At 37.5% G+C, this 24781-nt stretch overlaps 1 protein-coding gene across 2 annotated transcripts in view; it reads right to left on the bottom strand.

Annotated features, from left to right (window-relative positions):
* Positions 1–13135, bottom strand: part of med1 (mediator complex subunit 1) — a 119017-nt gene extending 105882 nt beyond the window's left edge. For both annotated transcript variants that reach the window (XM_058793056.1, XM_058793057.1), the window contains exon 1: positions 12826–13135. In XM_058793056.1, the coding sequence (XP_058649039.1) occupies positions 12826–12919 (94 nt within the window). In that variant the 5' untranslated portion in view covers positions 12920–13135. The remainder of the gene's footprint in view (positions 1–12825) is intronic.
* Positions 13136–24781: the final 11646 nt, after the last annotated feature.

The following is a 24781-nucleotide window of genomic DNA, read 5'->3' as shown; positions in this document are numbered from 1 at the left end:
AACCACCATACAGTATCGGATCGAGGAAGTGGACTAACCTTACAACATGCCAAAGAGTTGTTGTGTGGTTGGGTGCACCAATAATGTTTGTAAAAACCCAAATTTGAAATTCATTTCTTTGCCATGTAAAAAGAAATACCTGCCATCATCATCCATATCTTGCCGTTATGAAAATATCATGAATTACGTATGATGCTATCGAAAGCTAAGCCAGGCTATAGTCTTTGATATGGCTGGACATAAAAGTGCACTCAGTACTCTAAATATAAAAGACATAATATATACATTTAAAGATGTTTACTTTCAAATACGAAGTAAAATCATTCACTGGCTTACCTGGTGACTCGATGAGGTACGAGTAAATGTCCGGGTAATGCTGCGTTCAAGTCCTCCTGGGACGTTCGTACTTACAAATTGACAAGACGTTATCACGACGTCGGGTGCGTTCAAGTCACTTTGGTAGGAAAAAGATGGCGATTTAACTTTTCTACATAAAATTCAACGATTTTTTTAACTCTACATCTACAAAATATTGAATGAAGAATGTGCATCAGTGTGTCTTTTTCTTTTTTCCGTTTTTATTTAATTTATGAAGGTGATGTAAACTGAATAATTATATATTCTATTATAATTATACAATAATATAATATTGTGTATATGTAACTTATATAGTTTTATTGTACATTACAAAAAAGAAATTATCATTTTATTCATTTCAACAACTTTACCGACGCTTCATATCTTTAGTCTTTGGCTGCATCCATTGCATCCGACACGTTTTTTCACTGACATGCCCCCGACTCGGGGCTTAAAGAAAATTCTGAGTTTCCCACTGGTAATAACGACTTTGTGGTGGCGTTCATGTGCGTTCAACTCGTAAATACGATATATCCGACATGACTTGGAACGCTCCATAAAGACACCACTGGCCACTGGGTGGGGTTGTTACACCAATTTGACGCTGGGAAAATGAAGGGACATGTTTTAAATTGAACAAATTAAGTTTGTGGATGTATCTTTCACGCTCTATGGCAGGCAGTGTGGACATATAATTACTTGACATGTTTAATCATAGTGATTTCTTAAGTTATTCACACCTGCCGGCTGTGTACGGACGTTGCTTTGTGCCGCTATTTTGTATTGAAGTCTATGAGAAGTCTAGTTTATTTTCCCCTAAAAAGGGGCGGTGACAAAATTGACAAAATGGCAGATGACTTATGTATCGCAGCCCATAGAAACAGTTGATAATGAGGCATCTAGGTATATACATCTATGGAGCATACTAAACTTCAGCCGCTAAACTGGTTAACTAGCACATTATTAGGTAAGGTGATTTGCAAAGATTCATAAAAACCCTTATACTCACTTCTTCTGTTGATAAAGCTGGATCACGAATAATTTTCATCCGATGACCCCTTTAAATACTTTTGTTAATATTTATACCTCTGTGATTATGGTTTCTTTCCTTAATTATCTGAAATGTCTGCTAGTAAATATTATGCTAGCATAGCATATCTGTTTATATTGATGCTGAGCACTGAACGTCCTGAATGTTTTCATTCATATATCACTGTATATCCTATGTTTTTATTAATAATTTGGGTGTATTTTACGGTTCATATTTGCGTTTTTCAAAATAAATTAAATGAATTCATTTCAAGTCTGTATTCATCATTCACAGCTGTTGAAACAGCCTTTAAATTAGTTTGGGCATATGGGGACATAAATTAGGTTAAACTACTGCATGTCTGCCCATAGAAAATAACTAATGATAAAAAATACCAACTTATTACCAGCACACAACTATTAATCCACGACGTTGCCACCGCGTCGCAGTTACTTACTGGCAACGTCAAAAAGTTACGTTGTGGCGACGTATAGGGGTCTTTCACTTTTCCGCCACGACTAGGGCTGTAGCTATCGAACATTTTAGTAATCGAGTATTCTACCGAAAATTCTATCGATTAATTGGATAAGAAGAATTTTTTCTTTATTAAAGAGCAATACTAAATATACAAGAGAAAATAAGACAGGTCTCTTATAATGAACAAGTAATTTGTTTCCTTTTTAGAAAAAATTAAATTTTTATTGCTGAAATTGCATATATTAATAAAACTAAACCCATTTAGTGCATTTAATTGCCATATTACATTCAAAATACAACTATATAAAAAAAATAAAAATCTATTTTATAAAATATAAAATAATATAATAATAAAACCTAAATATAGCTGCAAGCAGCGATGGCGGGCCCAAGCCGTCAGTGCAAACGCCACCCCGGTGGCATCAGCAAAACTGTGCCCAGCAGGCACATGCATTACATTAACCCTCTGGCAGTCTGGTTTTGATGGATATAGCAATGAAAGGGTTAATCCAAACTATCAAGACTGTGAGAGACACACACAAACAAACACACAACAATATATAAAATTTCGGTAACACTTTCAATAAAGTTTCAGTTATTAACATTAACTATATTAATTAATAAGAACAATAATTATATAGCTTTTATTAATATTAGTCTCTCTCTATTCTCTCTCTCTCACACACAAACTCACACATAAAGAACAATGTAAATATTTTGTAACACTTTTCAATAAGTTTTTATTTTTTAACATTATATAAGTTAACATTAAGTTAGCATGAACAATAATTTTATAGCATTTATGAAGCTTGGTTAATGATATGTTCAAAATTGACTACTACATTATTCATTAAAATTTCTGGTTAATGTACATCAGTTACAGTACCATGAACTAACAAAGATTTTTTTTTACTAACACAAAGAAATATAGTAAAACATATGTTGTTCACACTTAGTTTGTTAGTTTTGAATTAACTAATGTTAAAAACTATGTTCTTGAACTATACTAGTTAACATGAACAATGATTATATAATATTTATTAATGTTAATTAATGTTAAGTTAAAATTTAATACATTATTAAAATTTAAAGTTGTATCTTAACATTAGTTTATGTTCTGTGAATTAACATAAAATTAATATTTTTAATGTTAGTATTAACTAATATTAATAAATTATTTTAAAATATATTGTTCATTTTAGTTCATGTTAATTAATGTAATAACTTATGTTAACCAAAGAGACCTTAATGTAAATTGTTACCAATACTTTTTATATTCTATAACTATTAAAAAAAATAAAAAAAATAAAAAAATAAAATAAAATAAAAACACATACATATGCGTGTATATATATATATATATATATATATATATATATATATATATGTGTGTGTGTGTGTGTGTGTTCGTGTAAAAGAATACTGACAGTACAGAACATTTCAGCTGATTCTATGCATTATTTTTCATTCTGATACACAGACAGGCAGCTCATGAAAAATAAGGTCATGCCTCCCTCTGGTGGTCATCCTTGGTATTACACTTCACCTTTAAACCAATTTCATTTATAGTTTTAATTGTTTTGTGGCCCCTGAGCATGATACATTTTTGAAACTAAGCATGTTTCCTCAGAATGATTTGTTATATTTATGTAAAAAGTTTTGAAGTGTTTGGAAACTGCACTTTAAAGATATAAGAAAATTACTGCTATTTGTTTTACTGTTACTTTAATAAATCACCATTACCACACCGTTCGAGATATCCTAAATCCGTCCGCAATTTAAAATCTTCAGTATATTGGCATCATGTTTACAAAGTTTGGTGTGAACTGCTTGTTTCTGCTTGGAGGAGTATGAATTTATTTACAGCCTGTTTTCTCAAAAAACAAACATTCAAATAAAAATAGTCGACTTCCTGTTGGTCGTAGCTAACGACTGTAAATTAGAAAGTTGTCCGGCTTAATAAGAACAATTTATGTACCGAGTTTGGTATCTGTAGTTAAAACTAACCCCCAAATTTTTGACAATAGGTGGCGCTATAGAGTGCCTCTTCCACGCCCATTTATGAGCTTTTGTTGGTGTCTAACTATCATTAATATGAATATGTATATTGAGTTTCATGGAATTCTAAGCATGTTATCTGCCTCAAAATCAACTTCAAAATCAACAAAAGAATATTCAACTTTGACATATTACTATGGCAACAATATTTTAGATATCCATATTCCCTTCACAGTTTTACATCGGCCGTGTTTTGTCATTATTCTGATGAAGTTTGAAGCAAATCGGGTAAAAATAAGATGCTGAATTCAAAGCATTTTCAAACATGATATATTTCCTGTTGTCAATTGGTGGCGCTATAACTTTTACTCATAATAGTCACATCTGTTCGATCGGCATCATACAACGAACAAACCCCTGAAGTTTGATCAAAATCAGACAATGTATGTGGATGTTATTAGACATTTCCTGTCTCTCATTTTCGCCATAACTTCATCGCCTCGCCACGGGCAAACCGTTCGAGATATCAAAAATCCCTCTGCAATTTAGCATCCCCAATGTCTTGAGATCATGTTCACCGAGTTTGGTGGCAATCGGATGGAAGTCCTCAGAGGAGAATATCAAATTCCAGAGCATGCGCTTTTTAAACATCCCTGAATAGCCGACTTCCTGTTGGGCGGAGCCTATGACATGCAGTGCGAAACTTGTTCGGCTCAATGAGATCTATAATGTGTACCGAGTTTCATATGAACGTGCAAGTATGTGTGAGCTATACATCAAGTTTTCAGACTATGTTCTAGGGGGAGCCGTAGAGCCCCTGTGCCACGCCCGGGTCCCAGCCTTGGCGGCGTCCTAATGGCCGCAGATTCCAACGTGTGTGCAAATTTTCAAGAGTTTTTGAGCATGTTAAGGCCCCCAAAAACCCCCGGAACGTTAAAAAATTTTTTTTTTTTTTAATTACAAAAATTATAATAATCCTTAGGAAAACAATAGGGCCCTGCGCCATTCTGGCTTGGACCCTAAATATTGTGCAACTTAACTTTCAAGTTTCAGCCTAACTACAGCTCAGGCATGACATAAGCCTTTACTGTCTTCTTAGAAGGCTTTGTGGCTTATGTAAGAGGCAAAAATTAGTGGGCAGGAAGCTAACGTGGAACAAAAACAAGAGTCCATACACACAACATTTATTAACACATTTTTCAGCAACATGAATTTAAAGTTATTTGGAGAATAAACCCTCTTAAATGTCTCTCTGCATACTGGTGTGTGTGTAATCCTTTAAAGGAGCATGTGGTTGCAAACACAGTGCACTCTATGCAGTTACAGGGATGCACCGAAATGAAAATTATGGGCCGAAACCAAGAATTCTGGATGTGCTTGGTCGAAAACCGAAACTGCTTTGTAATTATTTATTTTATTCAATAATATAAAAGTAGTTTTGTAAGACTTTTTAATTTAACTCAATTTTAATGACACAGAATTTAAAAAACACAAGCAAATAAAATAACCACACTTTTATTAAAAGAAAATTGGACAGAAAATATATTAATATTAAATATCAATGTATTATTTTTTATTCAGTTCTATGCAACAGAATCAGCTGTCCAAACCTACCTGGCCATACGTGAAAAATTAATTGCCCCCTCCTATTAAATCATGAAAGAACTGATTAACCACATTATTTTAGAAAGCGGAGTTAAATTTCACTAGCCAAACCCAGGCCTGATTACTGCCAGACCTGTTGAATCAAGAAATCACTTAAATAGAACCTGTTTGACAAAGTGAAGCATGTTTAAAGAGCAACACATCATTCCGTGATCTTAAGAAATTCATAAACAGATGAGAAACAAAATAGTTTACAAGTATCAGTCTGGAAAGGGTTATAAAGCCATTTTATGCTTTGGGACTACAGCAAACCATGGTCAGAGCCATTATCCACAAATGGAGAAGACTTGGAACAGTGGTGAACCTTCCCAGGAGTGGCCGGCCTACCAAAATTACTCCAAGAGCACAAAGAAGACTCATCCAGGAGGTCATAAAAGAACCCAGAACAACATCTAAAGAACTGCAGGCCTCACTTGCCTCAATTAAGGTCAGTGTTCATGATTCAACAATAAGAAAGAGACTGGGCAAAAACAGCACCCATGGGAGAGTTCCAAGGCAAAAGCCATTGCTGACCAAAAAGAACACAGGCTCGTCTCACATTTGCCAAAAAATATCTTGATTATCCCCAAGACTTTTGGGCAAATATTCTGCGGACTGATGCGACAAAAGTTGAACTTTTTGGAAGGTGTGTGTCCCGTTACATCTGGTGTAAAACCAACACAGCATTTCATAAAAAGAACATCATACCAACAGTCAAACATGGTGGTGGCAGTGTGATGGTCTGAGGCTGCTTTGCAGCTTCAGAACCTGCATGACTTGCCATAATTGATGGAACCATGAATTCTGCACTCTTATCAGAAAATCCTGAAGGAGAATGTCCGGCCATCTGTTCGTGACCTCAAGCTGAAGCGAACTTGGGTTCTGCAGCAGGACAATGATCCAAAACACACCAGCAAGTCCACCTCTGAATGGCTGAAGAAAAACAAAATGAAGACTTTGGAGTGGCCTAGTCAAAGTCCTGACCTGAATCCTATTGAGATGCTGTGGCATGAAACCACAAAAAAAGGCGGTTCATGCTCGAAAACCCTCCAAAGTGGCTGAATTACAACAATTCTGCAAAGATGAGTGGGCCAAAATTCCTCCACAGCACTGTAACAGACTCGTTGCAAGTTATCGCAAACGCTTGATTGCAGTTGTTGCTGCTAAGGGTGGCCCACCCAGTTATTAGGTTTAGGGGGCAAGCACTTTTTAACACAGGGCCATGTGGGTTTGGATTTTGTTTTCACTTCATAATAAAAAGTTTCATTTAAAAACTGCATGTTGTGCTTACATGTGTTATATTTGATTAATATTTAAATTTGTTTGATGATCTGAAACATTAAAGTGTGACAAACATGCAAAAAAATCAGGAAGTGGGCCAACACTTTTTAACATCACTGTATATATTTAGGCTGATCTCTATTCCGGAACTGCACACAAACTGGATTATAATAATTTCCCAAAATGTAATTTGTGTGGGAATATTACTAAGTCTGTAAACGGCCGTTAACACAGGCCAGACACGCGGAACATGGACACAAAGAGAGAAGATAGATCACTGTTCACAATGCTTGAAATATAGGAAGAAAAATATAAATATTGAATTGGGGGCAGGGGATTAATATGAATGAATATCTGAAGGGAACTCTCTTCAGAAAACTTTAGATGGCATTTTCTTTTTCTCTTACCTCCGTGTTCATAAGCGCAGCGCAGAGCAGCTTTATTTACAGCAGTAACCAAAGGAACGCTAAATTGACGCCATAAGCGCCATCTGCTGTCAGAGAGTGAATTTGCATGTTCTTTCAGTCCATTTGCTGTTTTTCTTTTGTGCAGGTGTCTTATGTAGCATAATTTCTAAAGTCAAACTATTTTTGCCTTAGATCTTGAAATCATGTTTTTTTTTTCTAGTTATATAAGGTTAAAATACATATTTTGCCTGTAATTTAACTAAGGTCTACTAAAATGTGATTCCAATTTTTGTTTTTTGTTTTTTTTCCTCTCATATTGCGATATAATATTGAAACCAACTGGACAGTGATAAATATTGTGATATGAATTTTAGCTCATATCGCCCACCCCTAACACTAGGGTTGTTCCGATTCCGATACTAGTATCGGAAATTCCACCGATACCACAAAAAATTCTGGCATCGGTATCGGCGAGTACTTGAACCCATGTACCGATCCGATACCATTTTCTTAAAGGACCTATAGTTATGCGCGCTAGCTTTGCTTAATGCTGCAAATAGGAAATCAATTCTTCTTCGCTGCTCAGAATGCAAACACAGGAAGCTGTGCTGTGTTGCCACAAGCAACCACTATTTAGAGCAGCGAAGAAGAAGTACAAACGTGCTAGCACACTGCCAGTAAATCACTTGCATATGCGACTAAATCTTCACCCTGGGCGACTAAATGATGTCTAATATTAGCCACTGGCTGATAAATAATCAGATTTTACTCGCCAGTGTGTGAGTTGGAGGCTATGTATGAATTTAGCACAGATATTGTCACTTGCCGAACACTCTGACTGAGCGCTTCAGAGTTTCGCTCCCCGTCAAGCGATCTATTTTTCAGTTCATCTGAATGAATGCGCAGCGCACCTGTATTTGACGCACCATAAGCTCTAGTGTGAAGCAGACAACTCGCCGTCGCTTTGCTTTTTTTCCTCACACGCAGAGAGAGAGAGAGAGTCTTTTATATGTAGCGCGTCAATTCCGAATGGTATGTAAACTATATTCTTTGTTGTATTTTTCTGTCAAAATAACGGAGTTCCTTTGGAATTCTTCAGTTTAACTGCCGGGTTCTCCGGTAGTAGGCGGAGCTAATGCGCAAACGACAATCCCATTGGCTGGCGCTCACCTATTATCATACCTGTTTTGATTTCAGCAAATCAGTTCGAGCCAATGCAGACAACGTGATTAATATTCATGAATGCAGCAGCTCGTTAATCCTTAGTGCGTTTATATTGTTCTTAGTAGAATTCATTGTATGATTATTATCTTATCAGTATTATTGATAGTTTTTTCCCCATTTTTACAGAAACACTGAATGACCAAAAAAGCACCACCACCAGTCCTAAGTTCAGTTAAAATGACTAATATGCATTCATACATGGTTACCAAGTTTTAATTCTAATTGCTAAAGTTCTATCAATAATACTTGATTATCATAATATATTTATAATGCTTGACTGACTGATGTTAAGAGTGTACTTTTTTCCAAACATTATATATTATATTTTTTGTTTACTTGACAGACTTAATCTATGCTGTGAACAGAAATAATTGTATCAATTCATACAGGGCTATTAAGTATAGCTGTATAACCAGATACACAGTATCGGATCAGTACTCGGTATCGGCCGATACCCTGAGCCTAGGTATCGGAATCGGTATCGGGAAGGGAAAAAGGGTATCGGAACATCTCTACCTAACACCGGAACCAAACCGCACAGCAAATACAAAATATAAGTTAAAATATCATGTCAATTTCAAAATAAACACCCTGTGCAGACTGCCAATCGTATTTCACATCACTGATGACAGATGACGAGAGGTTCACCCTCAAAGTTGAAAAACACACATTATTATATGACAACAAATCCTTTTTACAAGGACAATTCCAAAAAGAATAAGGCATGGGATTTAATTGCCTAATTGGGATTAGTTATAAGAGTGGAATAAACAGAATTCAACTGGACAAAACAAAAACATTTAGCCAACCATGGTAGAACACAAAAATAAATAAATAAATAAAATTAAAAATTAAAACTACCTCGGACAGGCAAATCACGTGGTCTTGCGAATCCTGCCGCATCGCTTCTGAAACACACCTGGTGTAAGTTGGCACCACGTGGAGGACGGAGCAAAACCTAACGCGCCGCAGACGCATGCAGTGTAACGCCCGTTTCACACCGCAAGCGTGAGCTTCACGGCAGCGTCACGTCAGCATAACTACAGCGTCACTGCAGCTGCAGACTTGCCAGAGTATTCACACTGGAAGTGTTTGTTCAGCGTCACAGCAGCGGCTCCAAAACGATATTTCTTTACAAAGACAACTATAAATTTGTTTTTAGAAGTTGGTCAGTTATAAACTTGAAAGTTTTAAAGTCTTGGGGATTCGCTTGTAAATGGTAAACAACAAAAACAGCTCCTATCATGTTGTTTCAGTCATACTCAAATATAGAAAGTGCTGTTTTTTACTGTTTTTTTTATTTTTTTTATTTAATAATATATACTTTTACCCATAATCTCCATTTCTTATAGAAGCTGTCAATATGCTTTATGTAAATTACTTGTGATTAAGCTCCGTTTTTGTAACTGATCGGGAGAAATGTGAATTATTCGTTGGATTTTAACTAATCGTTATAGGCTAAGTAAGAACGTCAAAATGTTTAAGTTATTATTTAGAGCTGAATAAAAAAGTAGGCTGTGTGTTTCTAACCAAGGTGAACACGCTCATATATATATTTTTTTTTGGCGAATGTTGAATGTGAGTATGTTTTATGTGCATTATTGTGTCTATAGATCCTGAAAATAAATAAAAGGAGCAAGTTTGTCACGTCAATGGTAAGTGAACACGTGTGCAATATTTACAGAATACAATATTTACAGAAGCTGTCAATAATGAATGAATAATGAATTTCTTATGTAGGCCTACTGTATATACTCCATTGTAACTTAAAGGGGTCATATAATGGTACATGCACTTTTACAAGTTGATTGTACTGAAATGTGTGTTAGCAGTGCCTGTACACAACCATCATAAAATGATAAAAATCCATCCAGTGTTTTTTTTTTAATCTCCTTATTTGTTTTACCCTGTCTCAAATCAAGCCGTTTGACCGTGTGACGTCACACACGGTCGGACGCCCCTCCCACGATGGTTGATTGACAGCAGTGTTTCAACACAGACCCGCCCTTGCTCGTGAGCGAGCTGTCAATCATAGTCCGCGCGTCATTGTTGATATACGCCGGAGCTGTCTATGAGCAGAATGGTATCTAAGCGATTGTGGTGTTCTGTTCTCGGGTGCAATAATGAACACAGCAGTCATTTTGATGTTCCTAAGTCCGAACCGCTGAAGACACAGTGGCTGAGTTTTGCTTTTGAAGGGAATATTCCCCACGAGCAACGTCAATGTTTTCATGTTAAATGAAGGTCAGTATAAAGCTGGTTTTGCTAAGAAGCTGCTCCTGAAAAAAGAATCGGTACCAACTATTCGTGTTCCTGCTGAACCTCCAGAAGAAGTGAGTGTAACGTTTAATTAACCTTTATATTAATCTTTATATTAATCTTTGCAAATCGCTAGCACGCTTCACGATGTATGTGGCTAATGTTTACATTCAGGGTACATGCATGTTTTCTATTTACGACGTTCTCAATATAATGAATAATCCCACATTTATAATGAACAAAACGTTACGGTTGCACAGTATCCTCAGAGACTCCCGCTGCCATTCTTCAAAATATACCCTCAACTGTTGTCAAGGCAACACTCCACGTGTGTTGTGTCAAAAACGCCCCACAGAACAGAGGGGCGGGGCGAGCAAAGCTCACTAGCATTTAAAAACACACGCACTAAAACGGTGTGCTGAAAACAGAGCTGTTTTTGAGCAGGTAAAATGAGTGTTTTCTTACAATACTAATGAGAATTTTTAATTAAAGTATATTACAAACTTTCAATTTAGACCCTAAAGAATCATATTAGCTTGTACAAAAATGGCATTATATGACCCCTTTAAGATCCTGAGCAAGATGAATTGTTAGTTGTGAGTTTGATAAAATGCTTTAAGTTATAATTTGCTTATGGCAATTAAAAATGAAAAAGTTAAAATGGGTAAATCTTCTATACATATTTTTTCCTGACATACTCCAATTCGTCTTAAAACACATGATTATTCTGTGCATTTTTAGCACGTTGTGTGTGAAATCATATTTATTTTGTCCATCAAAAGTGTGCTGTTACTTTAATTGAGAGTGAGCGGTGATAGACTCGGTGCTGAAACCATCGCTGCAGCGCTGCTCCTACTGCCGGTGTGAACGCACTCATTTGTTAGCATGGGCGCCGAAAAAAATACGCGCTGCTCAAGCTTGTGGTGTGAAACGGGCGTAAATCAGGGTTTACTACGTTTGCGGTGTGTATTTTTTTCCCGCACCCACGTTAACGGGTCAGAGCGTTCACACTGCACGCGGTTGTGGTCCGGCAGTGCGTTCCAGGAGTGGTGCAAAGATTGTTTCCGCACGGTAAAAATTAACATAGATTGACAGGGAAATGTAGTAATTTCACAATAAATAGCAATAATTAAAGTCTACTGTGTTTCACAGGCCTTTTGGCTGGGTTTAAAACAAAGAAAAGTGCACTTTTAGATAAACAAGGCAACATATGCACTTGTGTCTTGTGGAGGTAGAAAAAGTTCTTTAAGACCCGCAGGACTGTATAAATAATAAAGATTTAAATGTAAAAGGCACGACAGCCGACTGTTTCCGTCAGTGGTAAGTTTTAATTTAAAATATTTGCGACAGCCTAAGAAAAGCAGGCTTGCTGTGTTTAAATGTTACCACTTGCTTGAACAACTTATACAAGTCTAGAAGCCAAATGCATTTAATACGTTGTTTATATTACTTGAGTTTAAACGTGAATATGTCTATGAAAGATTGTGTAACTGTACTGAGATAAAAGAGGATCACAATGCTGAAAAAGCACTTTAAGTATAGGCTAACAACGTTTGGATTTGAAATCAAAATAATAGATAAATGTTGTGTTCGTGGTAAACAGCCGCAGATCAGGAGCGGACTGCAAACGCGTCCTGTGCGAAAGCACAACGAGTCCTTGCTCAGAACGTCACGTGTTGTCATCTCGAAATTACGGTAATTACGATATGGCGTGAATGCAGCAGGCCAAACACAGGAAATACGTCATATAAGTCAAGTGCAAAGACCACAAGTGTGGGGATTTGGACAAGGCATAAATCTTTCATTTGCGGATGTTACTCTCGAGATTTTGTATCCTGTACTTTCGTCTAGCACCCCCGTATAGATGCTCCTTAACACTTCTGACTTGAAAGCAAATTATACATACGAATACCGCTAAACGTTATTTCAACACATACAAATAGCCATATAAAAGTACGATTGTACTTCATGATTTCTATATTCTTATGCTTGCTATGGCATTTACATACAGTAACTAGATCTGGTCCATGTCTCAAAAAGGCACTATGGTACTTTCATAGTTTACTCAGCAGCATTTTCTCCAATGCATAATCCGTAATGGACTAAACAAGCAAAACGAGTGTTTTAAGTAAATTGTGTGTGCCGTACCGGATCCATCCTCCGTTCGGAGACGCTCGGAGACCGCGGCAGTGCTGCTGTGGGATGAGTCTGCGCCTGGGCTGCTGCTCCGGACCGCCGCCATCTTCAGAACTCGACCACAAGTTACACGATAACAGTAAAGCAGAAAGATGCTCTCAACACTACATCAGAGCGCCGTCGTGTTAAAATAGTTCAGTCCCCTTTAAAATAGACAGCGAACAAAGTGCACTGAAACCGGTGGAAAACTCTGAACAACAATGGAGAACATTGATCGAGAATGTAATGACATCATCTTCTTCCTCGGTTTTTGGCGCAACCGCATCCTGTGTGCATATCGCCACCTACTGTGTTGGTGTCATGATTTCTTCATTCTTCTTCTTTGGTGTTTTACGGCAGCTGGGATATACAGTGTGTCTGTGTATGTATGTATGTATGTATGTGTGTATATATATATATATATATATATATATATATATATATATATATATATATATATATATATGTATGTATATATATATATATATATATATATACACAGTGAGGAAAATAAGTATTTGAACACCCTGCTATTTTGCAAGTTCTCCCACTTAGAAATCATGGAGGGGTCTGAAATTGTCATCGTAGGTGCATGTCCACTGTGAGAGACATAATCTAAAAAAAAAAATCCAGAAATCACAATGTATGATTTTTTAACTATTTATTTGTATGATACAGCTGCAAATAAGTATTTGAACACCTGTCTATCAGCTAGAATTCTGACCCTCAAAGACCTGTTAGGCTGCCTTTAAAATGTCCACCTCCACTCCATTTATTATCCTAAATTAGATGCACCTGTTTGAGGTCGTTAGCTGCATAAAGATACCTGTCCACCCCAAACAATCAGTAAGAATCCAACTACTAACATGGCCAAGACCAAAGAGCTGTCCAAAGACACTAGAGACAAAATTGTACACCTCCACAAGGCTGGAAAGGGCCACGGGGAAATTGCCAAGCAGCTTGGTGAAAAAAGGTCCACTGTTGGAGCAATCATTAGAAAATGGAAGAAGCTAAACATGACTGTCAATCTCCCTCGGACTGGGGCTCCATGCAAGATCTCACCTCGTGGGGTCTCAATGATCCTAAGAAAGGTGAGAAATCAGCCCAGAACTACACGGGAGGAGCTGGTCAATGACCTGAAAAGAGCTGGGACCACCGTTTTCACCGCAAACCTGGTGAAAAACTACAGGAAACGTTTGACCTCTGTAATTGCAAACAAAGGCTACTGTACCAAATATTAACATTGATTTTCTCAGGTGTTCAAATACTTATTTGCAGCTGTATCATACAAATAAATAGTTAAAAAATCATACATTGTGATTTCTGGATTTTTTTTTTTAGATTATGTCTCTCACAGTGGACATGCACCTACGATGACAATTTCAGACCCCTCCATGATTTCTAAGTGGGAGAACTTGCAAAATAGCAGGGTGTTCAAATACTTATTTTCCTCACTGTATCCCAGCGGGCACCTTGACGTCAATTTGACATCAACAAATAGTCAAGATTTTGACCACCATGTATGACATGCATGAATATGCATATTTTCATTATATTTTGTAATAATTTTCTTGTGGTTGTAAAGAGGCCCAACAAAGGTATCAATCTGACATGTTTTTTCTGGTCCCTATATCTCAGGTCAATATCATTGACATTAAATCGATGTTGATTTGATGTCAGGAAATAAGACGTCAAAACAATGTCTGAAAAAGTATATTTATTACTCATTGTAAATCAATGCGACTCATTTTCAACATCTTGAAAGTTGTAGGCCTAGATCTATGTATTTTGCATGTGTGTTTTTATTTATTTAAATCCTAGCATGTTTACATTTAGTTCACGTTTAAAATGACAGCAGACACTATAATTGCATATACTATAAAAGGTAAATTTAATCTGATATTGAAGCTGATTTTTTAAATAATCATCATGGACTACAAATTGACTACAAAAAGACGTCACATCCTGGCCATGTCGCGCGGGAAAGTAGCAGATCTGCATAACCGCTCGCTCTCACTCACTGTCGTCTCACTGCCTAACTGCCACACAGCCCAACTGCCAGAGATTTGCAATTACAAAATTGTTCACTTCCAAATCCTGGTAAGTAACCAGCTAGCATGCTATTGTTGTTTTTATGTCAATACACCATCTTATACACAGGCTACTTAATTTTAATGGGTGTAATTTTCCGAATTATGTCGAATAATTTCACAGCCATCCTTTTACCTGAGCGTGCTAACGCTAGCTAACTTAACCTGATGTTAGTGTAACGTTTACACTCCGGTATGATGGAATCGGTATGATCCTTAATATCTGCCATCTTATGACTTTAACAATGTGTGTGTGTGTGCGCGCGCGCGTCACGTAGCGGTCTGCTTCTGCAATCTGATTCTGATTCTGCATTTCAAAAGCAGGGAGATTAAGTTCAAAAAAGTAGCTACACATAGGTCTCCTTTGTCAGTTTGCCATGTCTCTATTGGGCACAAATGCTCCCGTTGAACGGATATTTTTGCTCATGAACAGCACATGGACTGACGACCGCATGACCAAACCGAGACACGGCAGGCAAAAACATCTAGGTTTTTTTAATGGTCAATTTTTTTATTTTTGGATATTTGTCTTCAATAACATGTCTTCTTTCAGACTTGTGGTGAAAAAAAGTCCGAAATACACGTTCTAACTGCTCCGCGATCGCTGCCTGCACCGTCATCACATGCACCGCACCGCAATGCTGTCGGTTCCAAATATGGTCATTTCCTTTTTTATCAACAACCAATGGTGAAAGTAAAAGGGCTGAATGCGCAAATCTAATTGGCTGATGATAAATATTTAAAGCCCATTTTCTCTAAATGACTTTTCTCTCATACTCAAAGTCCTAAATCTCCACTTCAGTAGTACCTATATACACCAAACTTTCCAGTCTTGTACCCAGTTATATTATGAAGACATTTACAGAGGGATTTGTAAATATATTATTCCTAGCCTGATTTATATAAAATTTTTTAAGGCTATTGACAATATTCTGATTTACAGGATAACAAAAGTAGATATCCATAAATCCCTCAATTTTTTTTCCATTATATGTGAACACAATAGAATTTTTTTTTTTACCTGGCTTTATCCAATACTCGTTTTTAAATGTATGCAAATTAGTGCATATTTAATTAGATATTGCCTAATTTGCTTATTTAAACATTAAATTACAGAAAACTTGTAATACATTTTTTTTCTCATCTTAATGTAGGTAATCAACTGGGAAAATTTCATGGTGATATCTGCTAGTTAAATTTTTTTATTCACCTGTAGTATCTCACCTTAACCTTAAACACTGTTGCTACCCCCCTTAATTTACTGTTCGCGGTCAAATTTGACCTGTGTGTGTGTGTGCGTGTGCGACCATTGGTGGTTCACTTTAGTGACACGGGAATAAATTGTCGCTCCCCTTCAATCCTGAGCCCACGAAAATACACCCGATCAAATGTATGTTCTTGTAGTGGTAATAAAATATCCATATTATGACTAATAATACTTGAACTGTACAATTTTGTAAGAAGTGTTTATTTTAATAATGAGTTAACAAATTAACAATGATTGAATGTAAAATGATTTCCTAAGCATGTGAAATATTTTCAATTTTTTTCAGCGTACAAGCACCGGAAGCTGTCACAGATTTTGCTCTTCCCAAATACAAGTAGCCAGGTGAGATGTTTGCAACTACATGACTTTTTATCAATCCAGTTGCAGTAGGTCTAATTCCAAACCACAATTGATGAACTGCCCTATTTGTGACTGTTTTTAGAGGTTTTATACCAATGCTACATAACTTTACCCATACAATGTGAATTTGCTCAGCGAGTCACTCTGGCAATCAGTAATGATGCTCATTACCCATGCCCGTGGATCTGAGCTGCTCCAATCACATCGGTGTATTTGATATACTATTCTCTACATGATTTTTATTTTGATCAGTATGTGCAAGATAAATGGCAAGTGCTGTTAAATTTTTCAGGTGCCATCCAGAAGTCACAACCTGGCATCACAGAAGCTTCCATTGGTAGCCTGATGGCCAACCATTTGCGCGCTGCGCCGGACAGAAGAGGGGGCACTGGGCGCCGGAAGGTAGGAGCTGCTGCAAACAACGATGTAGATTTAGGCCCAATCCCATTTCTCTGTTTTTACCCTTCCCCTTCGTTTTACGCCTACATCATGTCATTCTAAACAGTGACAAGACATGGGGGTAAAAATATTCACCATGGAAATGAGACACCACTAGCCTTACATAGGGAAGAGCCAAGAGAATATGATGTTTTGAAAACGCTGCTCTCTGGCTTTGAATGAATGTTCACATTCTACAATTCAGTACAAAATGTGGACTGATTACTAGCAGTGAAATGAGATCCTGACATATGACACTATTAACAGATATTAACAAAAGGTTTGATCCATTATCATATATTAGTACACATCTGCACCTCTGACTACTGCATGTGATTAGGCTATAATGTGGGTTATCTTTTAGTTGTCTATATACTATTAATAATAATAATATAATATAATAATAAAGAGTAGCCTACTACTGATGGGTACTAAGCATTAGTTATGTTAATGGACAGGGCCCATTTTAATGTTTGCTTTCTTGTTCTCTTTTACAGGCACTTGAGAGCTCTGGAAGTGTGAATCCATAGCGGCCCCACTATATTACAAGAAAATAAAATAAAAACATATCAGATCTCAAAGTATGTGTATGTTGTCAGTCATTGTACATTTAGGTTGAAATTGAGTAATGCTTGACATTGAAATATCAAAATATGTCAATAAATTTGTGATGTCAAAAATATGTCAAAAAATGTTTGTCACATTTATGTTGAATTGATATCGAAGCTTGATATTGAATGATATCAAAATAGCATTAAAATGACATCAACATCATGACATCCTGACATCAAATAGATGTAGAATTGACATCAAATGCCAACAAAGCATGACATCAAAATAACATCAAAATGACATCAGCAGAGGTCAAAATCTTAACATCAAATTGACATCGACACTTTGACGTCAAAATGACTTTCATTTTTGACCTATTTCGTGACGTAATTTTGACATCAATGTTTGATGTCATATTGATGTTAAATTGACATCAAATGCCCACTGGGATGTATATACACACATATGGGCGAATCCAAACAGAAGTATGAATGGATCATGGAACTACAAAACGATTAAAATTTAATATATATTTTTAAGTTGTTTATGTGTTTATTTACATGCGCTGCGTGACTGTGACTGTGACGTGTTTTGATGCACGCGCATCATTCAACCATGGAAACGGGGCACACACTCCAACTGACAGCTGCAACACTGCATCTCGCTGTTGTTTTCACCGTTTTCAGGTGAGTTTAGTCCCTAAAATCACACAAATATTACATATAACTGTTCCTCACACTTGTCTTACTTGTAATTGACGCCTCTTCATAAAGACGGTTTAGTGTCTTCGAAAAAGTCCGTTAGCATCACAGAGGAGGTATGCTAACTCTCTTATTCATCAAAGTTTTGACTTTTAATCACGTTTATGTGTAGATGGGAGGTTTTGATAGTTTTGTCAATGGGTTACTGGAATTAGACTAATTTATTTAGCCTAAAATATGCGCTGTACTGTCAAATCCCTTACAAAAAATAACTGCAGTAAATTGAAGTACAACTGCAGTACAAAGCAGTATAAATGCAGTACAATGAAGTACAACTGGACAATTGCAGTATAATGAAGTATATAACTGCAGTTCATTAAAGTTCAAGAGCAGTAAAACTGAAGTGCAGCTGTAGATTTGCAGTATAATGAAGTACAGATACAATATAACTGCAGTTCAGTGGTACGCTGAAATGCAGGTGAAGATTTCAGATGCAAAAACTTCTAAGTCTGTCTGATTAAATGTATTTAATTGTATTTATTTTTTATGAGCATTTTTAAAAAAAAAATAAAGCTCCTATGATTAGGTTCAGTAATTTCCTCATTGAAAATAATTGAAAATAACCTCATTGCCATTAAAGTCTTCTTGTATAGGCCCTGTACTGCAGTTATGGTACAGTAGACTTGGCAAGTGTTTTTTATTTTTAATTTTTATTTTTTGTAACGTAGACTTCCTATAAAATAATCGTACAAAAATATTTTTGTACAAAAAATATTTGCCTATGGAATATTTCACCCGCATAGATTAATAACCCGCACGTGAGATCTTCCTTCGCGCCAAAGGTAGTTGTCCTGACAACGAGTCTCGAGAGCAGCGGATTACTTGTAACCGACAGTAAATCAGCGTCTTTTCCGTAGTGTCTACTGTTGGATGGATAAAAAAGTATAAAACACGTTTTGGTTTGACAACATCGTTCATATGTGAACTATCACAATTAAAGCACAAAGACATAACAACATTACACCCCGAGACCATTCACAAGTGCTACAAAAGAGAAGAAACGCTTTCCGGAAGAAGTTCATCAGTTGGAGACTAGTCGACTCATCCAGTTTAGCGGTGAGTATAATGTCTAATGTCCTCATATATCTTTAGTTATCATTTTAGAGAGATGTAAAATGGCTTCACGGATATCTTATTCAACCCGCTGAGATGAGAAGAAGATGAGAGGAAACGCCGCTTCTGTGCTGATCTGTAGCGCACGCGGTCAGCGCGCGAGGAGCTTATGATAGAAAGACAAAACAACAGGTTTAATGCTGTTTTACTACACTTTTACTATAATAAACACCAACATCTCAGTCCAACCAGTGACAACCCTGTGTATAGATGCATTTAACTCCGCTATGGCTCAGCAATTTGTTATAAGCAGTTCTGTAGAAATTAGTCATGTCATTGTCCAGCTCAGTTCAGTTCTCAATAGCATCAGTACATCATTTATAATAATGGAATAAACTAAACTGTACTGAATACAGTGTATTTGTTTGTTTCTAGGAGAGCATCAACCCCTAATTGACATGAGGGAAAAATCACTGAAAAGTGTTCAGTGTACAGTGTACCTCTCTTTGCAACAGAGGAAGCATTAGGAAAGAGAAGAAGAGAGAAAGTGAAAAGGCACTCAACAGATGTTTGGTGAGACTTTATTTCTGGAAATGCTTTAAAGGTCACTCACATTCTAGTTAGCCTTCAGCATGATTGTAGAGAGCCAACTCCCATGTCTGTATGATGTTGTGGAGCTGAGATATGGCTTCTTTGTGTTACTATACGGTTGCTAGAGTTCTCTATGTGGTTGCTAGGGTGTAGCTGCACAGTCGCCATGGTGATACTTACAGACTGGTTTTTCAGCCCAAACAAAAGAGGCCACCTCCATATCTATACCACTTTCTGATGCTGAGAAATTGCTTATTCATGTGTTTGTTTAGTTGCTAAGGTACTCTTAATGGTTGCTATGGTGTGACCATACAGTTTATGGGATGATATTTAAAGACTATTTGACAGTCTGAATCAACAAAGCCCAACCCCATGTTTCTATAATGTTTTGGTGCTGAAAAATTGTTTGTTAATGTCCTTTTACGGTTGCTAGGGTGCTGTAAGTGGTTGCTAGGGCATAGCTATGAAGTTGTCATGTCAGTACTTATTGGCTGCTTGATAGGCCGAGTCAAAAGAGCCCTCCCCCAAGTCTCTGTGACCTCCTGATCCAAAGATATAATCTCACTAATTTTGTGCCAATGTTAAGTCTATGGGACTTTTTCGCCCAAATTTTTTCATCCACCAGACGAACATCGTACACTGAATTACTTATAAAAGATATAGCACACCTCTATAACTGGGTGGTTACTATCGTGTTGCTAAGCGGTTGGAAGTTGTCACACATCATTACTATCTAGTTTTATAGAGTTATTCGTATGTTCTTAGTCTGATTTAACACTTAGCTAATCACTATTAGCATGTAGCTATTCACTGCTAGTATGTGTAGCATGCATGAGGAAAGTCCTGTTTGCGATCACGAGTCAAAAGAGCAAAACCTGCATGTTTATATGACACTTTTATCCAAAGATATCCTTTTTGATCTGTTTTCAATGGATGTCTATGGGCTGGTTGCTATGGTGCTGTTAAGTGGTTGCTAGGGCGTGGCTATGAAGGTCATAGGTCATTACTTATTGGTTACTTAAAAGATGAGTCAAATGAGTGTGTGTGAGTTACAGAGAGAGAGAGAGAGAGAGAAGGGGCTCTAAGGGCCTGCATGTGTGTGTGTGTGTGAGAAAGTGACAGTTGAGATTCAAATTCACGAACATTCCACCATTGTAAGTCAATGGGATTTTTTGCCCGTTTTTTCGAGATGGTCCTCACTGCAGAACACAAGATCCAGGGGGTGGAGTTGGATCTAGATCCAACTCCCCCCACCTTACATAGACCTAAACCTACCCGTCTCCACCCCCTGATACATAAACCCACCCATCCCCACCCCTAAACCTACCAATCTCCACCCCCTGGATGTGGATCCAACTCCGCCCCCTGGATCTTTTGTTCTGCAGTGAGGGGCTATTGGCTTTTTCGTCCACTGTGCGAACATCGTAGGTCCGATCGCTTAGAAAAGATATAGCCCACATCTCCTCAATGAGCCGGTCGATTTGACACCTCTTTCATGGGTCTGTGACAAACGGTGCAGGAAGAGTAGCGAATCTAAATTTTTGTCCAGAAGAAGAATAAGAAGCAGCAGAATAATAATAATAACTAGATTAAAAAGTTCGTCGAGACAAACTTTAGGTTGGCTTGAGAAAGCCTAGCCTGAATGTTTAAAGCAGTTGTGAAAGCTTGAAGTTTAAAGGTTTTCAGTTTGAAATAGGCTAGTTAAGTATTCATTTACTGGTTTTTAAAAGGTAAAAACCAGAAAAAGGTTGATAGCATGATTAGCATGTTACTAGCATGTTGCTAGCATGATTAGCATGTTACTAGCATGTTGCTAGCATGATTAGCAAAGTGACTAGCATCTTGCTAGCATAACTAACAAGTGACTAGCATGTCGCTAGCATGTTTCTAACAGGATTAGCATGTTACTAGCATGTTGCTAGCATGATTAGCAAGTGACTAGCATCTTGCTAGCATGTTTCTAACATGATTAGCATGCTACTAGCATGTTGCTAGCATGACAGCAAGTGACTAGCATGTCGCTAGCATGTTTTTAACATGATTAGCATGCTACTAGCATTTTGCTAGCATGACTAGCAAGTGACTAACATGTCGCTAGCATGTTTCTAACATGATTAGCATGTGACTAGCATCTTGCTAGCATGACTAGCAAGTGACTAGCATGTCGCTAGCATGTTTCTAACATGATTAGCATGCTACTAGCATGTTGCTAGCATGTTTCTAGCATGGTTAGTATGTTGCTAGGATAGATAGAAAGATTAGAAATATTAGATAGATGAGTTTGAATGGATTAGAAATAGTACATAGAAGGGAAGCTTGATTGAGTCTCAAAGGATTCTGGGAGTTTAAAAGTTGTATTTTGACAGTTGGAGTTTGAATTGTCTTGGCTCATTTGAACATTCCGTAATGGTAAGTCAATGGGATTTTATGATTTTTAATCTTCAGTTTTATGAAAACTATAAGTCCAATCAGTTAGAAAAGATATATCACACTAAGTGAGATCAGTCTGAACAGCTGGGCTGAGTTTGGTGATTCTAGCTTGAAAGCTCTAGGAGGAGATGCATTCAGAAATTTAGTCTAAGAAGAATAATAATAACTAGAATGTACATTTCCTGAAGAAAATGTGAGTGGTGCTTGCCGTGGCAAAACTCAGTGCTGGGCAGATACTGCAGTGTTCTGTGCGATTGTAGAGAGCCAACTCCCATGTCTGTATGATGTTCTGGAGCTGAGATATGGCTTCTTTATGTTGCTATATGGTTGCTAGGGTTCTCTATGTGGTTGCTAGGGTGTAGCTGCACAGTCGCCATGGTGATACTTACAGACTGGTTTTTCAGCCCAAACAAAAGAAGCCACCCCCATATCTATACCACTTTCTGGTGCTGAGAAATTGCTTATTCATGTGTTTGTTCAGTAGCTAAGGTACTCTAAATGGTTGCTATGGTGTGACTATACAATTTATGGGATGATATTTAAAGACTATTTGACAGTCTGAATCCACTGAGCCCAACGCCATGTTTCTATAATGTTTTTGTGCTGAAAAATTGTTTGTTAATGTCCTTTTACGGTTGCTAGGGTGCTGTAAGTGGTTGCTAGGGCATAGCTATGAAGTTGTCATGTCAGTACTTATTGGCTGCTTGATAGGCCGAGTCAAATGAGCCCTCCCCCAAGTCTCCGTGACCTCCTGATCCAACGATATGATCTCACAAATTTTATGCCAATGTTAAGTCTATGGAATTTTTTAGCCCAAATTTTTTGCATGCTGTACGATCATCGTACACCCGATCACTTAGAAAAGATATAGCACACTTCTCCTCAATGAGCCGGTCGATTTGACACCTCATTCATGAGTCTACGACAAATGGTGTAGGAGGAGTAGCGTGCCAAAATTTGTCAGGGCGAATAGTAATAACAATACTAGAATGTACATTTCCTGAAGAAAATGTGAGTGGTGCTTGCAGTGGCAAAACTCGGCACTGGACAGATACTACAGTGTTCTGCGCGATTGTAGAGAGCCAACTCCCATGTCTGTATGATGTTGTGGAGCTGAGATATGGCTTCTTTACGTTGCTATACGGTGGCTAGGGTTCTCTGTGTGGTTGCTAGGGTGTAGCTGCACAGTTGCCATGGTGATACTTACAGACTGGTTTTTCAGCCCAAACAAAAGAGGCCACCCCCATATCTATACCACTTTCTGGTGCTGAGAAATTGCTTATTCATGTGTTTGTTCAGTTGCTAAGGCACTCTAAATGGTTGCTATGGTGTGCTATACAGTTTATGGGATGATATTTAAAGACTATTTGACAGTCTGAATCAACAGAGCCCAACCCCATGTTTCTACAAGGTTTTGGTCCTGAATAATTGTTTTTTAATGTCCTTTTACAGTTTCTAGGGTGCTGTAAGTGGTTGCTAGGGCATAGCTATGAAGTTGTCATGTCAGTACTTATTGGCTGCTTGATAGACCGAGTCAAAAGAGCCCTCCCCCAAGTCTCTGTGACCTCCTGATCCAAAGATATAATCTCACTAATTTTGTGCCAATGTTAAGTCTATGGGACTTTTTCGCCCAAATGTTTTCGTCCACCAGATGAACATCGTACACTCAATTACTTATAAAAGATATAGCACACCTCTCCTCAATATGTTGCATGATTTGACACCTCATTCATGGGTCTACGACAAAAGGTGCAGGAGGAGTAGCGTGCCGAAGTTTTGTCTGGGCGAATAGTAATAACAATACTAGAATGTACATTTCCTGAAGAAAATGTGAGTGGTGCTTGCAGTGGCAAAACTCGGCTCTGGGCAGATACTACAGTGTTCTGCGCTATTGTAGAGAGCCAACTCTCATGTCTGTATGATGTTGTGGAGCTGAGATATGGCTTCTTTATGTTGCTATACGGTTGCTAGGGTTCTCTATGTGGTTGCTAGGGTGTAGCTGCACAGTCGCCATGGTGATACTTACAGACTGGTTTTTCAGCCCGAACAAAAGAGGCCACGCTGATATCTATACCACTTTCTGGTGCTGAGAAATTGCTTATTCATGTGTTTGTTCAGTTGCTAAGGTACTCTAAATGGTAGCTATGGTGTGGCCATACAGTTTAGATAGATAGATGAGTTTGATGGGATGGTATTTAAAGACTATTTGACAGTCTGAATGCACTGAGCCCAACGCCATGTTTCTACAATGTTTTGGTGCTGGAAAATTGTTTGTAAATGTCCTTTTATGGTTGCTAGGGTGCTGTAAGTGGTTGCTAGGGCATAGCTATGAAGTTGTCATGTCAGTACTTATTGGCTGCTTGATAAGCCGAGTCAAAAGAACCCTC

The sequence above is a fragment of the Onychostoma macrolepis genome, chromosome 12 (assembly GCF_012432095.1).
Source record: "Onychostoma macrolepis isolate SWU-2019 chromosome 12, ASM1243209v1, whole genome shotgun sequence".
In the NCBI taxonomy this organism is placed as follows: domain Eukaryota; kingdom Metazoa; phylum Chordata; class Actinopteri; order Cypriniformes; family Cyprinidae; genus Onychostoma; species Onychostoma macrolepis.
The sequence above is the reverse complement of the archived record's forward strand: the minus strand, read 5'-3'. Positions and strand labels throughout refer to the sequence as shown.